General features: G+C 36.8%; 1 protein-coding gene across 19 annotated transcripts in view; it reads left to right on the plus strand.

The window, feature by feature from the left end:
• The window catches only part of LRRC49 (leucine rich repeat containing 49), a 149,294-nt gene that overhangs the window by 33,912 nt on the left and 97,427 nt on the right, over positions 1–17,955 (plus strand). For all 19 annotated transcript variants that reach the window (XM_081506229.1, XM_081506235.1, XM_081506231.1 and 16 more), the window contains one exon: positions 12,260–12,321. In XM_081506229.1, the coding sequence (XP_081362355.1) occupies positions 12,260–12,321 (62 nt within the window). The remainder of the gene's footprint in view (positions 1–12,259; positions 12,322–17,955) is intronic.

A 17,955-nucleotide genomic window follows, 5' to 3' on the forward strand; every position in this document is an offset into this window, starting at 1 on the left:
TCTCCTGGAGAAGAAAATGGCAACCCGCTTCAGTATTCTTGCCTGGAGAATCCCATGGACAGAGGAACCTGGCAGGCTGCAGTCCATAGGGTCTCACAGATTTATTTAGAATAAACCTCAGCTTATAAGAGATGATCTGTTCTTTGATTATTTTGGTAGAATTTATCTTGTAAAATATCTGGACAGTTTTAAACTACTGACTGTATAATAGTGGACATCAGTTTTGATATGTTGTAGTTTCTTTTCATCTAAATTCTTTTTTTACTTTATTTTTTGGCTGTTCTATTTATAGCTATGTTCCCCTTGTCACTTCTAATAATGCTTATTTATACTTTCTTTTTCTTGATCAGTATTGCCTGAGGCTTGCCTATCTTACTAGTAATTTCAAAGAATCAGTTTTTAATCTTCATAGAACCTCCCTTACAGCTTTTAAAAATATATTATTTTATTGTTGTTTGTTCTTATATTTCTTATTTCCTCTATTTTAAAATTTTTCTCTCTGAAGTATTATGTTAAATACTTGAAACATTGGTTTTCAGTCTTTTTTATTTTCTGATATAAGCACATAAGATTTAAATTTCCCTCTACTTCAAACAAATTTTGAAATTTAATATTTTTATTATTATTTAGTTTTAAATGTTTTCTAAGTTCTATTGTTTCTTCTTTGATCCAAGTATATATTTAAAAGTGTATTTAAACTTTTTGATATGTATGGATTTATTAGTCATTTTTTGTCATTCTTTTCTAGTTTAATTGCATTGTGGCCAGTGAATGTTGATTATATATAATTGGTTTGTTGAGGTTTTCTTTATTGCCTAATGTGCAGTTAATATTTACAGTCAATACTTACTCTCAATATATTTGTCTAGTTTGTGGTCAGTATTTAAAGCTATGTTTCTAGGTACTTACAAGTTTAAAGTTGATGTATTTTCCTAGATTGTTGATGTAGTTGATGTATTTCCTAGATTGTTTCCTAAATTGTTTCTTTTATTATTGTATATTAACTATCTTTATTGCTAACTCTTTCATTTTCTCAGTATTTTGTGAGCATGGGCTATATGCCACGCTCTGTTCTAAGTATGTATTATATATCAGGAAACTAATAATACTTCTTGCCTTAACATTTATTTAGTATAATGTTAACATCAGCTTTCTTTTGGTTATTTTTTTCCTGATATATGTTTTTGAGATTTTTTTCAGTGAATCATATTAAATATTCTTTAGCTTTCAACCTTTTTCTTATAAGGAATGCACAATTCCTTTTTAAATTTACAATCTGAGAATCTGTCTTGTGATCAGACGTTTGTCTGTTATACTAATTGTGATTACATTTATTTCCATTCATCAATTTGATGTTGTTTCAAGCTTTCTATTTTTTTTCTTGTGCCTGATTTCCAGTTGATGAAGTTTTCTCTGTTCTTCTTCACATTAATGGTTACTCTTGCATTTTAAAATACACATTTGACTTAAATTTTAGACAAGTACACGTCCCTACCTTCTTCTCAAAAAAGGACCTTAGAATCATTTAATACAGTAAACCCCTCTCATTTTGCATGCTTTTGTTGCCTAGTATTTCCTTTTTTTAACCATCCAATTTAGATATTTTAATTGCTGTGTTTTTAGCTAGTGTTTATTTGCATTCACCCACACACTTATTTGGCTTCACCATTCCTCCCAAAGTATATAACTTAGATAAAGTTCCTTTAAGATGGTTCTGGTGGTAGGAAGCTTTCTCAGTTTTTGTTTGTCGAGTAACTTGTTTATTTTGCTTTTACTCATGACTGATTTTTGGATTTGGTTGACAGTTGTTTTTCTCCTGGATGTTTTGAAGCACATATTCCCTTGTCTTCAGTTTTCTATTATTGTAATTAAACTGTCATCTATCACTTTTTGTTGGTAGTCTTTTACTTCCTAGATTTCTTTTTGAAGTCTTTCAGACTCACTATGATCTATATAGATATGGAACTACTATATTTGCCCAATTTGAGGCATGTATTTTTCTATATTTCAACAAATCTGAAATCTGAATATATCTTACAATCTACATCAGTTCAGTTCACTTCATTCACTCAGTTGTGTCCGACTCTGACCCCATGGACTACAGCACGCCAGGCCTCCCTGTCCATCACCAACTCCTGGAGTTTACTCAAACTCATGTCCATTGAGTCGGTGATGCCAGCCAGCCATCTCATCCTCTGTCGTCCCCTTCTTCTCTTGCCTTCAATCAGGACAGCATCAGGATCTTTTCCAGTGAGTCAGTTCTTCACATCAGGTGGCCAAAATATTGGAGTTGCAGCTTCAGCATCAGTCCTTCCAATGAATATTTCAGACTGATTTCCTTTAGGATGGACTGGTTGAATCTCCATGCAGTCCAAGGAACTCTCAAGAATCTTCTCCAACACCACAATTCAAAAGCATCAATTCTTAGGCACTCAGCTTTCTATATAGTCCATCTCACATCCATACATGACTACTGGAAAAGCCATAGCTTTGACTAGACAGACCTTTGTTGACAAAGTAATGTTTCTGCTTTTTAATATGCTGTCTAGGTTGGTCATAACTTTTCTTCCAAGGAGCAAGTGTCTTTTAATTTCATGGCTGCAGTCACCACCTGCAGTGATTTTGGAGCCCCCAAAAATAAAGTCTGTCACTGTTTCCACCATTTCCCCACCTATTTGCCAAGAAGTGATGGGACCAGATGCCATGATCTTAGTTTTCTGAATGTTGAGTTTTAAGCCAACTTTTTCACTTGCTTCTTTCACTTTCATCAAGAGGCTCTTTAGTTCTTCTTCAGTTTCTGCCATAAGGGTGGTGTCATCTGCATATCTGAGGTTATTGATATTTCTCCCAGCAATCTTGATTCCAGCTTCTGCTTCTTCCAGCCCAGCGTTTCTCATGATGTACTCTGCATGTAAGTTAAATAAGCAGGGTGACAATATACAGCCTTGACGTACTCCTTTCTCAATTTGGAACCAGTCTATTGTTCCATGTCCAGTTCTAACTGTTGCTTCTTGACCTTCTCAGGAGGCAGATCAGGTGGTCTGGTATTCTATTCTCTTTAAGAATTTTCCACAGTTTGCTGTGATCCACACAGTCAAATGCTTTGGAGTAGTCAATGAAGCAGAAGTAGATGTTTTTCTGGAACTCTTACTTTTTTGATGATCCAGTGGATGTTGGCAATTTGATCTCTAGTTCTTCTGCCTTTTCTAAATCCAGCTTTTTTCACTCTTCTCTTTCACCTTCATCAAGAGGCTCTTTAGTTCCTCTTTGCTTTCTGTCATAAGGGTGGTGTCATCTGCATATCTGAGGTTATTGATATTTCTCCTGACAATCTTAATTCCAGCTTGTGCTTTTTTGTCCAGTGTGGCATTTCGCGTGATGGACTGTGCATATAAGTTAAACAAGCAGGGTGACAATACACAGCGTTGATGTACTCCTTTCCCAATTTGGAACCAGTCCACGTTTGGACATGTTATTCCATGTTCGGTTCTAACTGTGCTTCTTGACCTGCATACAGGTTTCTCAGGAGGCAGGTCAGATGGTCTGGTATTACCATCTCTTTCAGAATTTTCCACAGTTTGTTTTGATCCACACCATCAAAAGCTTGAGCATAGTCAATGAAGTGGAAGTAGATGTTTTTCTAAATTCTCTTGCTTTTTCTATGATCCAACAATGTTGGCAATTTGATCTCTGGTTCCTCTGACTTTTCTAAATCCAACTTGAACATCTGGAAGTTCTTCGTTCACATACTGTTGAAGCCTAGCTTGGAGAATATTGAGCATTACTTTGCTAGCGTGTGAAATGAGTGCAATTGTGTGATTGAACATTCTTTGGCATTGCCTTTCTTTGGGATTGGAATGAAAACTGACCTTTTCCAGTCCTGTGGCCACTGCTGAGTTTCCCAAATTTGCTGGCATATTGAGTGCAGTACTTTCACAGCATCATCTTTTAGGATTTGAGTTAACTCAACTGGAATTCCACACTGCCACTAGCTTTGAGGAGGCTGCCATTAGCTCCACTATAGAGCTGCCGAGCAGGTGACTCACAAACTCGAGAACAATTATACCAAGGAAGTTCTCACACTGTTGCAAAAGTTCTAGAGTCTACAACAGATTTCTCAACCTGGGGATCTGGCCAAAGGACTGAGAACCCCCAGGTAATTTGACTATGATAACTGTTTATATTATTATCATTTCAGTTGTTGGCATTACATGTGTGGAGTTTAATTATTCTTCAAAATATATTTTAAAATTTTATAACATAATTTGGAATTGAAATCAAACATTATTCAAAAAGACATGGAAATAGAATAGCAAAAACAAATTTAATATTAGTGAAATATGCTTTTCATTGGAGGAATGACTGTGTCTCCACACGGTCTTGCTAATTAACAGTCAAATACTTTAAAAGGAAGATAACTGCATTTGACAAAGCTGTGTTACATTCTCACTGTAGTTTTACTTGCAATTACTCAGTGACCGGAGAAGGCAATGGCAACCCACTCCAGTACTCTTGCCTGGAAAATCCCATGGACAGAGGAGCCTGGTAGGCTGCAGTCCATGGGGTCGCTAAGAGTTGGACACGACTGAGTGACTTCCCTTTCACTTTTCACTCTCATGCATTGGAGAAGGAAATGGCAACCCACTCCAGTATTCTTGCCTGGAGAATCCCAGGGACGGCGGAGCCCGGTGGGCTGCCATCTATGGGGTCGCACAGAGTTGGACACGACTGAAGCAACTTAACAGCAGCAGCAGCAGCAGCACTCAGTGACTAATTGATACCTCATGGACAATAGGTACCTATTGGCTATTCTGGTATATCCTTTTGTGAAGTATCAGTTCATGTCTTTTGCCCATTTAAAAAAATATATTATCTTTTTATCAATGAGTATGGTAGATCTTCATTCTAGATACAGCCCTTTATTTCACTTTTATATTGAATGCATTTTCTGCATGGCTTCCTTTTTTGCTTTCTTAACAATATTTTCAACTTGTAGAAACTTTAAGTCTTAGTGACATACAGTTTATCAATTTGTTTTCTTTTGATCATTAGTGTCTTTTTTGTCTTGTCTAGGAAGTCTTTGCTTATCCAGATATCATAAATATGTTCTCCTCTGTTATCTTCCAGAAGACTTATACTTTTACCTTTCATTTTAGGTCTGTGATCCACCTTTAATTAAGTTTTGTGTATGGTGTGAGATGACAGCCCACTCAGGTATTCTTGCTTGGAAAACCCATGGACAGAGGAGCCTGGTGGGTTATAGTCCATGGGGTCACAGAGAGTTGGATGCAACTGAGTGACTACCCACACACACACACACACAAACACACACACACACACACGGTGTGAGATGTAGGCGTCATGATTCATTTTTCCCAAATAGGAATGTCAGTTTTCTCCATGACTGTTATTGAAATGGCCTTGTTTTCCACTGTTTAATTAAAATGGTTTTTTTTTTCAAAATTGAGTTATAGTCAAATCAGTCTTTCTCTGAACCTTCTATTCTGTTCCATCTATTTATCTACCATTATGCCAAGACTATACTGTCTAACTATTCTAGCTTTATAATACATGGAGATATTTGGGGAGATCATTAATTTAACAAATTTATTTTGCCTAATTTTTATGTGTATAGAAATGATATTTGGTTTTAAAAAATACGGTTAAGTAAATTAAAAGAACTCTTTCGGTAATAATGAAATAAAAATTCAAAGTGATATTTTATTGGCTAATCATAAGTTTATTTTCACCAGGTGTTACGTAAAATAATCATCAGGTGATATCTTAGATTTGATTAAATATGATAATTTTATTAGCATACCCAATATCTATGTTTTATGAATCTGTGGATTCACTTCTTTGACTAATTATGGGAACAGGAATATTCTGAGGCTTTATATTTCAAATATTTATTTCTTCCTCCTTCTGCTTCTTCAGCACCTGCTAGACATGGCATGGACCTTCTTGTTCTATTCTTTGTTTCTTAAAATTTCCATCATTCTTACTTTTCTTTGCTACATTTGTGCATGATTTTTATTTCTTTAATGTTTCTTCCAGTTCACTAACTTTCTCTTCAGTTTTGTCTAATCTGACTTTCAGTCCATCCATTGAAGTTTTAATAATGACCATAATTTTTTATTTCTAGAAGTCTGCATGGATTTTTAAAAAATAAATGCCCAAATATCTTTGTAACATATTTTTTCTCATATTTTGATTCATTTTATTTATCTAATAATTTTAAACATAGATATTCCATAGTCTTTATCAAGTTATTATATTTTCTTAGTTTTTTGGTAATTTTACATTTATTGCCTAAAATTTATGCTTACTCTTGCTCATAGTAATTTTTTTCATTAATCATCTGCAATTGTCAAAATGCTGTATGGGCTTCCCAGGTAGTGCTAGTGGTAAAAAACCACCTGCCAATACAGAAGATGCAAGAGACACTGGTTTGATCCCTGGGTTCAAATGATCCCCTGGAGTAGGGCATGGCAACCCACTCCAATATTGTTGCCTGGAAAATCCCATGGACCGAGAAGACTCGCAGTCTACAGTCCATGGGGCTGCAAAGAGTGAGGCACAACTGAGCAACTGAGCAACTGAGCATGCATGTGTGTGTGTGCACACACACACACATGCTGTAAAGCCTGATTGAGTTTATGTCTTTCTAGTGAGTTTTACCTGTAGTGGTAAGGGTAAGAATGGCAGGGACCATTTTTTATGAGGAGTCTTGGGTCTCCCTGGTGCCTGCAGTGTGAGAGAGCTGGATTCAATCCCTTGTCTGGAAGATCTCCAGAGAAGGTAATGGCTACCCATTCCAGTATTCTTGCCTGGACAATTCCATGGACAGAGGACCCTGGTGAGCTACAGTCCATGGGGTCACAAAGAATCAGACATGACTGAGCGACTAACACTTTCTTTTTTGTTAGATCATGCATGTGATGTAAATTTGAACTAAAAATTCAAGTGTGGAAAGACCCGTGATTGTGAAAGAAAGAGAAGTCACTCAGTCGTGTCCAACTCTTTGCGACCCCATGGACTGTAGCCTACCAGGCTTCTCTGTCCATGGGATTTTCCAGGCAAGAATACTGGAGTGGGTTGCCACTTCCTTCTCCAGGCGATCTTCCCGACCCAGGGATTGAACCCGGGTCTCCTGCATTGTAAGCAGACACTTTACCGTCTGAGCCACTGGCTTTTTCTATTTCTCCTCATAGTGGTTATATCTAGCTCTCTTAGATTATAAAGACTGGAAATCTCTGTAGTCAGAGTGTCATTTCCTGCTTATTAGTCTGGTTTTTAGTTCCTTTTTGTTTTCAGGGGATTACAACAGTGTATAGAAATAAATTAGACTGAAAGAGCAGCTTGCAGCTAGATTGACTGATAATTGCCAGGTAATAAGTAGTAAATAAATGTAAAAAGTAGATATGGATATTACTGATTTTGGATAATAGAGGCAGGTAACAGACTTTTTTTCATGGTATATAAAAATATGATTTGAGTTGTTGATATGATGGCTTACACATATTATTCCTCATATAATGTGTGTCACACATATTATTCCTCATATAATGTGTGTCTGTATTACAGTGATGGCTATAGTAAGTAATTTTAGAATTTATAAACCTTTTTATAAAAAGGAATACTTTTTTCTTTGTTTTTTTTTAAGCTTATTCAGTGCTTTGTTTTTAGTTCTCAAAATGAAGATAATTACCCATACATATTTTAACACTGACTTTTTTGTGTAACAGAATAGGTAACAAAATGAGAGCTGTTGTGATTTTATTACAGTCATCTTTGTTCTCCTTGCTGTATGCCAAAGCCTCTGTCTCTTCACCCTTCTTCTTTCTTCCCCTGCAGGAGGCTGCTCTAAAAATAGCTCCAGTAATAGATGTTCTACACAGGGTCAAATTGCTGAATCATTTAGTTCTTTTGTGAAGTTTAGGAATATGGAAAACAGCATCTGAGCTGGGTAGGACAAACATGCTTCTAAATTGGCAGGTCATTATTCTTTTGAAAAATAAATAATTATATTCTTCTCAATAACCATATAGTAAATAATTTCTACAGCCTATTTTTAAAGAACAGATTTTAAAAATCTGTAAAATGGTTTTGTGTCTTAACTTCAAAACATATTTTGAATGTGATTCCCAGAAGTGTGTTTTGTTAAATATAATAATTTTGATATTAAGAGGTTAACAGATGAACTGTAAATGTTCCCCTATATGTAAATATTTCATCTTCTTTTTCTTATCTTAGGTATGTTATTGCCTCTTTGGAATAGTTTCACTGCCTGTAAAATAGTTACCTCCAGAAAAGAATTTCTGGGAGGATTTGACACTTGACAGTGAAATAAATGTGCTGACTTTTTCTCAACGTTATAAGGATTTAGCTTTCTTAAATTATCTGTAACCCCTTATTTTTGCTTTCCTCATTATTCCAAAATAATTATATGCAGATTGTTGAGTGCTGGCTTCCCCAATGTAACACCAGAACAACCTGCTGATAAAGAAAAGTTGAGATTATTACTTCCTGCCAGGAAGAGCACACTTTCTTGACACAGTCTTAGTCATATTTTAAGGACCAAGTCACGATATTTATTTTTCAGATTTCTTGGGGGTCTTGTTTAAGGTGGGTCTTTCAGTGCACTGGCTTCAGATAATGAACTTATGACATAATAGATTACCCCCTGGTGGCTTAGATGGTAAAGAATCTGCATGCAGTGCGGGAGACCCAGGTTTAATCCCTGGGTCAGGAAGATCCCCTGGTAAGGGAAATGGCAACCCACTGTAGTATTCTTGGCTAGAAAATTCTGTGGACAGAGAAGCCTGGTGGGCTATAATCCATGGGGTTGCAAAGAATCAGACACAACTGAGCAACTACAGATTTCAGATTTTCAGGTTAGGATTGTCTGGCAGAACAAGATGAGCTTTTCAAAGTGAATGTTGGACCATGATACTAAACTTTTGTTTTCTCTGGCATTATTAACTGTCTCATTTCTCCCATTAACTGAAGGTCCAAACTCCCCAACAGAACTCTAAAATTCTTCTCTATATGGGCAAAGATCTCAAGTAATCTATCTGTTTCATTTTCTCTCTTGGAAGATACCCCTTCTAGCCCTTTGTCCTCTGTCTCTAACGTAGATTGGTTGCCCTTAGGCCCGCTATGGAGATGACATCCTTGAGTTTCTCTTGCTTCTCTCCAATTGTGAATCGACTTCCTGGATCTTATGTATCTACATCTTTGGTTCACTCTCATATTAAAGCAACCATCTTCTGGTAACTTTCAGCAGTCTTTTTTTTCTTCTGTAAATAACTCATGCATAGATAATTGATACAATAAATAGGACGTTTTCTTTTTGTCTATTGTAATGCTAGAAATTCATTACAGAGTATATCTTAGAATTGCTAGAAAAATTAAAATTATGATTTTCTTATGGAAATGAAGTTTGGAACAGCAACAATGATTGTGGGTAATTATTTTGCTTTTTAAAGTTCTGGAAAGGCTATCTCCTAAAATGATTTTGGGGTATATGTTGTTGAATTCTGACTTTTAATTTTTCAACTTGTGAATACTTTTTATACCTCTATCAGATGAGAGTTAATAATTTTGAAAATTTGACAAAAACTTCTGGTAAAATTTTGCTTCTTAAATGAAAACAAATATAAAACATTATAATCAAATAAACTTAAAAAATCCTTTTCTTACAATTTATAGCCTGATGTAATTTGACTTTATATTTTAATAGTAAAAAAACTGTCTTGAAATGTGTGTCTGTAGTCTTTGATGGTGGTAGGCTGGGGCCCCAAAAGAAGACTTTCTTAAAAAATTGATAGTGCTAGTTTATTTCCCTTCCAAAAAACCAATTGCAACTAAATAAAGCAAACAATCTCCAGTTTTTATTGTCTTCATAATAAAACAAAATATGAAGCTCAGAACTGTGTCATTTGCCCTTTCTCTTCTTATCTCCTCCCAGTTCAAAATGCTTGCATCTCATAATAGCCAGCATTCTCTTAAATCTGCACTTAGGCTCAATGCATTCAAGCCCCAGTACAATCTTGTAGTTTGAGTCTTTTTCTGGAAAATTGGTTTAGTGTGCCCACCATAACCACTCTGCTTCCTGTTGTAATACTTCTTTCCTTGGGCATACAGAGAATCCTTGCCCTTTTTGTACTGTCGCTTTGTGGAATTCGTACTTGCCTACTTCTTAGAGAAGCCCAGTGGGTTTTAGGAACATTCTTCATGTTTGTGAGAGAGAGTGATCGCACAGAAAAAAGCAAATTTTTTTTTTTTTTTAAAGATGCCTTGATTCAAAGGAGATTCAGGCTACTGCTTCTCAATTTTCTCCCAGTTAGATGTCAGCAAACAATGCTTATGCCCAGAAATATCTCACTTAGATTCCAGGAAGAATTTAAGAGAAGAGATTCCTCAGACAGGCTTTCAATCTGACTGTAACTCTAAACTTCCGGAGACCAGATAGCAAGCAAGCTATCTTTTCCTTTTGGAAATTACAGCCCTGGAACAAGAAGAGGTAATCCATCAGTCCTCCCTTCCCCCTCCACTCTCATTTCTGGGAATATCAGAGAGTGGTAACTGGTGGAGATGGTTCAAGAAGCTTGCTAACATTGAGTGAGGGGAACATGGTTGTCTTACTGTTTTCTGAAGACTTATTCTTTTACCATGGTTGAAAATCTCTAGTAATCACTCACTCACATCTGTGGAACAGGCTTTTCAGTGGTGGGCCTGAGAATGGTAATGCCAAGTGAATGGTGTACATAGCCAGTGTATTGGTCACTGGTAGTTGTATTCCTTTTACATGAATTAGGGTTTAAGGGATTGAGAGAAAAATAGCACACAAAGGAAACTATATGGGAAAATGTCTTAAGCCAGATTCATTTCTCCTATGTCCTCTAAAAAGTCAATGAGATGTGGCTCTGCCACAGTTCTATCACTTTTATATTTTCTTTGTATAACAAGTTTTTAAAAATAAATAAATGACTTTTTGGAAAAGCTGAACTTGTCTGTAATTTTGATGCATTGCCTACATTTTTATTCGGTCTTAGAAATGGTAGTTTTAAAAGGGAAGAAGGAAAGGGGAGGAGGAAGAAAGATGATGACTTATGGAAAGAGTAAGACAAGTTTTGATTGGGTTTAAATAATTGGTCACAATTTATGTAAAATGTACATTCTTATATTAACAGTATTCAATCGGATATAACTAGAAATTATTGTAAATAATAAAAGTGAAAAATATCTAATATTAGCAGTACCAGTGTGTGTAGTATTGTAAAGAGCAGAGCACTGAAGTCAGGATAACTGGAATCTTGTCCTGTTTTGGCTTCTGTGTGTATGGCAGTATGTATCCTGGTCACCTTTCCACCCCTCTCCCTCGCTGCCCCTGCCACAACCTCAACTGTTTTACTTTTTCTCGTGTGAATAATGAGATTATGGACTAGGTAATTACTAAGCTTCCTCTTAAGATTCTGGTATTCCAGAATATGTCAGACTTTTCAGAAGGTTTGTGTCTTTTAATAAAATTGGTAAAAAATCATTTGGGCTAAAACATTTCAATATTTGCTGATGGTAACTATATTTAAACAGCAGTGTTTCGCTCAGGAGTGCTGCATCTAAACAGGACAGCATAGATTTCCAATCGTAAGAACCCTGGATTATTGCTTAGATTGGAAATTGTCCTTCCAGTACCCTTCACTGACAGTCATTATGATCTACTTTTAGCATTATGGGGCATTGTCAATGTATTGATTCATTTGCAACTGAGTGGTGTATTTCTGTGGGTTTGAGAATAGTGAGGTGAATGGCTTTGAAAGTCTCAGTACTGTTTGGAACTCTGATTGCATAAATTTAAAATTTCAAGTGTTTGAACAGATTCTTTTCCAAGTGATTTTTAACAAATGTTTGATCATACTGTATTTGTGCTACAGTTGAAAGGCTGAAGTAGCATTTTGGCTCCTTTCCCAAAAGCATGCTTGAAGAGGCTAGCGGCAGCAGCAGCATCTCCCTCTGTTCTCTTCAGTGCTTTTTACCTTGCGAGTGGTGCAGCATGTTCTGCGGGTGTACTAAAACCCTCCCATTTAATCTGCAGTGGAGAAGAATGGAGCTCAATGCCCAGTAGCAATCAGTGGTCTAGCAAGGTTGCAGTAACTAGCAATGACTATGTATTTCAACAGCTGAGCAAGAAGACATTTTATAACATTTTTTTTTCCTTTCAGCTGATAAATTTTTGCTTTCTGTTTCCTTCTAGAGAGATGTGGATAATTTGCCCTGCCTCCAACGTCTGTTTCTCAGCTTCAACAATATATCTACGTAAGTGGAAACTCCCAACTTGTCATTTATTAATAATTTGATTGTGTGGGTTCTGATGCTTTAAATTAAGATTGTAAATACTTTGGAGTATTTCTATTGCCATGTAAGATTTTCAACTGAAAAATGATAGGGCCAGCTGTGACAAAGTTCTTTGTGGAAAAACAAAGCTCTTGTGTTTATTAGTCCTTCTGATGCTAAAATGATGACTGGTATAGTATGTGCTCTTTATAATTATAGTTTAGAGTTGCTCCTTTGTAAAACATGTATGTGGAAATGTCAACATATATTCTGCTGTCCTTTGTTTGACACTTACTGCACTCATCAGTTGAATTAGAATTTCTTTCATGAATTATCATCTACAATCTGTGTAGCTACCGAGCAATTTTGATTTAGCAGGTTATACTTGTCACTAAGCCACTTGCTAGTTAGGCCGTAACTTCTAACTTGGTATCCCTACTTGGAGAACTAATGCAGCTAAACACTGTATATTAGGATATATATATGTATAAGTGTTGTTTTGTTAAGATTTGAAACATATCATCCTTTCTGTTGTGATGATGTCTCATTCAGTGTCAATGGGGAAGATTTCAGAACTGAAGCTGAGACAGGCAGTCAGACTTCTCAATGCAGGATGAGTAGCCACCCTTCCCTAATCTCTCCTTCTTCTCTTCTCCCTTGCCCCTCAGTTCTTTAGTTTCACTTCAAGACTGCTCACTGAATGTACTTTTATAGAAGGAAAAGAACGAAGTATAAAAGAGTTGAGAACATACCTCTTCCTGAGTTCTCGGTCTGTGCTTCTGATTATTGAAAACCAGTTGAGCTTCTGCACCTTTTCTGTTTCTACCTTTTTCCTCTGTTAGCCCCCATCCCTGTACTATGTCTCTAAAAGGGAGAGGGTAAGTCTAGATGGTGAATTTTGCATAGAGGCATTATTTCAAAGAAAACACCCTTAATCAGTTTCTTTTTTTCTTTGTGTGGAAATACAAAGTTTTCTGAAATACTTTTAATGTTCTCTTCAGTTTATGTCGAATCCTGTTCCAGCTGCCTTCCCATCTTGTTGGAAGAGTAGGATTTATTTGCAATGGAAGGAACACTCAATTTTCTTTAAGGAGTTTCTACCTAAAGACCATTAACGACTATTTTGAGGAGATAGTTTCTCATTTTTAAAATTGGTTGTTTCTCATGTCTCACAATATTAGCTTTGAAGGTGCGACAAACCCTTGGTGGTTCCCCAACCCATGGTGGAACATATTACTTTTGCTCTTGTCTTATTTATGGGGAGTAATTTAAAAAGAGATATAAATTTGGGTGTATGGGGGTTATGACGTGCCCACTTCCTCAGGATACCTCAACTTCTAAACTCCTAGCTCTGTAGGGAGTTGATCTTAAATGTCTGTATTTAGGGAATTTTTTTCCCAACCTGAAAAGGAGTTTTACCTACTCAACGAAATAAATATGCAATTATGGGATTAATACTTATGACTTTCTTTTAAAAGTGGGATTTATTGAGAAATTGAGATAGAAGGAAGGGTTTTCGTATGCTTACCGATTGCTTTTTTTGTGTTTCTGCATAGGCTTAGCTCTTTATTTTCTCTAATACTTCCAGATGACCTGCTTTTGAGGTCAAGTACATTTTCTATTTTCTGCTATGTTCCTGCTGATGCATGTAATCCAGGAGATGGTATAGAGAATATATTGGATCTTGGGCAGGGGATAGGAAGAATTGGAGAGTGCAAGCCCTTTTCACATTTCCATGAGTTTTATTCAAGACACAAATATTTCAGTTGACTGGGATGGTAGATGATCTGTAGTGATAACTGTGGTGTCCTTTCAAATCCTGCTATAGTCCTGGCATGACAGAGTTGCATAATTTTCAATTCAGTGGTAGAGGAGTAACATACAAGAAGAGTAGAAATAGCAGTATAAAGGTGAAAGTACCTTTTAGGACTTTCTCTGGATAACTTTCAAATATCATCCAGCAAATGAAATATCCAACAGTGTATCCATTTGGGGGAGACAAAGATGTATTGACTGTTAATGTAATAAGGCTTCCTAGATTTTGACCAAGTTGTTGGATTCTTAGAGGCCCATTTGCATAAACTATTACCTGGTGGAAATTCAGAAAGTTCCAGAATGTGATAGCACCCTACTGAATTCAGAGAGCTCCAACTTGGGGTGAATAGGTACCTATATTTAATGATGGGTTGACCATGGTCTTGGTGGACAGGACAGTTTTTGTATGTTTTCCTGTAGATATTAGAACAGGCATTTAGTTCTTCTAGTAGGCATACAAGATATATTAAGAGAATGAATAACATATCCATGTCTGTGTATCTGAATAGAAGTGATGCTTCTGGTTAAAATATCCCTCAGAGCATGAGGAAGACAGAAACATGAATAGGAAATTATAATACAGTGAGTTAAACTTAGTTGTGGTCATATGCAGGTATACTAGAAAATGTAAATCAGTGTGGAGAAGAGAAGTTAAGGAAAACTTCCCAGAGGGAGATGGTCCCTGGGCTGAGCTCTAAGTGGAGTAGACCTCAGTAAAGTGAATAGTCCTTAGACATTTCAGGTAAGGGTACAACCTAGGTAAAGTAGATGTAGAAGGCTCAGAGTGGACTCACTAGGCCCACCCTCTGGGAACCTGCAGTGAGTTGCTTGCCCTCCTCTCCTCCGAACTAGCTCCAGGTCTTCCTCCAGACCACGGAATGCTGGAGGGACCTGCCAAAGTACACTTTGTAATGATCACCCTGAAGGAAATACTCTGTGGCTAATCAAGAGAATCAGTTATATCTAGTTCATTCTTCAGACATGTTCATTCCATTATTCAGCTCTTCTGAGGTGCTATTGTCTGCTTGATTTGTTTTCTTTTTCTTGGCTCTCATGATCTTAATTTCCAAGTAGTCTGCATTTTTTGTAATGGCTTATTCTTTTAAAAATTATTTATTTATTTGACCTATTTGCAATAGGTCTTAGTTGTGGCACATGGGATTTTCGTTGCCACATGCAGAATCTTTTAAGTTGCAGGATGTGGGATCTACTTCCCTCATCAGGGATCAAACCTTGGTCCCCCGCACTGGGAGCACAGAGTCTTAGCCATTGGGCCACCAGGGAAGTCCCTCTAATGGCTTATTCTTGTTTTATGAATGAGATAAAGTTTTTTTTTTTAATTTCTAGAATTACTTTTTCTCCATTACCTATACTTGTTCTTTAAATTAAACAAAAATACGTTCTTTCATCCATTCATTTGTTCTGTGATATTTTGTTCTTATTTATATATGAGGATCTACATGAATTTGTTTCCTTAACATAATTTAGAAATATCACTATGAATGCAAGTTATAAGATCTCTGTCTGTGGAGGATATGGGAGGGAGGAAGAAGGATATCCAACCAATTGGACTTTCCTTTATGATGTTCACAAGAAACTTGCCTTCTGGGAATGGGACTCCTTTTACATCTTGGGCCAGATGCACTTACCCAAAACACAGCCCTTCTCTCACCATTTTCAACCTGAGGACAATTCCGGATTCAGCCTTTTTGAGGGTAGGAGGCTAGCAAATTGTTAGCAAACCCTCCAGTAGTTACTGGACAGCTGACCCACATCTTCTGGCTACACTTTCTCCCTCTGACTCTGGGGAGTATTCTGAGGTTCTGCCGGTAACATTTACTTAACAATGATACTCTTCATTTCAGGCTCTTTAGCAATTTGGGGTTTTACTGATTCCATCTGCTTTATATCTTCCAGAAATTCCTTAGTGTTCTGGTCTGCTGATGGAACTTTTTCTGGTTTTCTAGTATTGCTAAGAATATTTTCATACTTTTATATTCAGTCATTTTAGAGAGATTTTGAGAGGGTAGAGAGAGGTAAGATCACATACTCAAGCGACCATTCTCATAGCTGTCCTTCCTTTGAGTGATTTTCCCCCAAAAGGCTACCCATAAAAATATACTTGGCAGCTTTGAAAACACATAGGCCTTAAGTTCACTGCTGGGTAACCTGCTCCAATAAATCTGGAGTGGGACCAAGGATCTGTATTTTTTTAAGGCTTCTCAGAGAATTCTGATGTTCAGCTTGATGCTAGATCTGGGAACCATCGAGTTACGGCACCCCCAAATAGGAATATGTGTTAACTAGCAGATTACTATTTTATATAAAATGTCCCTTCACAAGAAAAAGCTTTTAGACAAAAATATTTGTCAGGAATAAATATGTACTACCATCCATGTGTAGTTTATGATCTGTAGGCAAAACCCAGGGTGTTTCATCACCCTTCCACTGAGGCTGTGCAGAGCTCTGCTCTTCATTACAAGGTTAAGTTATAATTGATTCTTTCCTGTCTCTTTTCTTTCATTCTCCAATGTAGAAATTTTAACAAGCTTTTTTTCTTAAAAAAAAAAACAAAAAACAAGACACATTTATAATTTGAGTGCTTTCCTTGCCTAAAAGGGAATGGTTACTACTTCTCCCAGAAATGAGGAGACATTTATATCCCTGGGAAAAGAGTCAAATACTAGTCAAGGTCAAGTGTCAGCTCAGGACTCTTAGTCTCATGTATTATTTTTTTAATTGTGGTAAAATACTCATGACAGTACCATCTTAACCATTCTAAAGCACACAGTGAAGTGGTGCTAATAAATGCGTTTACATTCCTGGTGCGGTCAGTCTTCTATTGCACAGAACTCTTTTCATCTGGAAAAACTGAAACATTATACCCATTAAACATCAGTTCTCCCTCCCCAAGGCCCTGGCAACCACCGTTCTACTTTCTGTCTCTGAATTTTTGACTTCTCTAGTTATGTCATGTATGTGGAATCATGCAATATTTGTCTTTTTGTGATTGGCTCATGTCACTTTGTACGATGTCCTCAAAGTTCATCCATGTTGTTGCTGTTCAGCCTCTTAAGTCGTGTCTGACTCTTTGTGACCCATGGACTGCAGCACGCCAGACTTCCCTGTACTTCACTATCTCCTGGAGTTTGTTCAAATTCATGTCCACTGAGTCCGTGATGCCATCCAGCCATCTCATCTGCTCTTGTCCCCTTCTCTTCCTGCCTTCAGTCTTTCCCAGATTCAGGGTCGTTTCCAATGTGTCAGTTCTTTGCATCAAGGGGCCAAATTATTGAAGCTTCAGCTTCAGCATCAGTCCTTCCAATGAATATTCAGGTTTGATTTCCTTTTGGATTGACTGGTTTGATCTCCTTGCAGTCCAAGGGACTTTTGAGAGTCTTCTCCAGCACCACAATTCGAAAGCATCAATTCTTCAGTGCTTAGCCTTCTTTATGGTCCAACTTTCACATCCATACATGACTACTGGAAAAACCATAGCTTTGACTATATGGACTTTTGTCTCCAAAGTGATGTCTTTGCTTTTTAATATGCTATCTAGATTTGTCATAGCTTTCCTTCCAAGGAGCAAGCATCATTTAGTTTCATGGCTGCAAGTTCATACATGTTATAGCATGTGTAAAAATTTCCTTCCTTTTTAAGAATGCATACTTATATATTATTCTTTAGGTGGCATGGAACTAAGTAGGAGAGGCAGATGGCAGAATGAACCATGCCTACCTCTTCATCCACATTGCTTTCCCATAGAGCCCTATGAACTTGCCTTGTTCCACTGAACCTCCT

This window comes from Giraffa tippelskirchi, chromosome 7 (assembly GCF_054371585.1).
Source record: "Giraffa tippelskirchi isolate mGirTip1 chromosome 7, T2T-mGirTip1v1.2.pri, whole genome shotgun sequence".
NCBI lineage: Eukaryota > Metazoa > Chordata > Mammalia > Artiodactyla > Giraffidae > Giraffa > Giraffa tippelskirchi.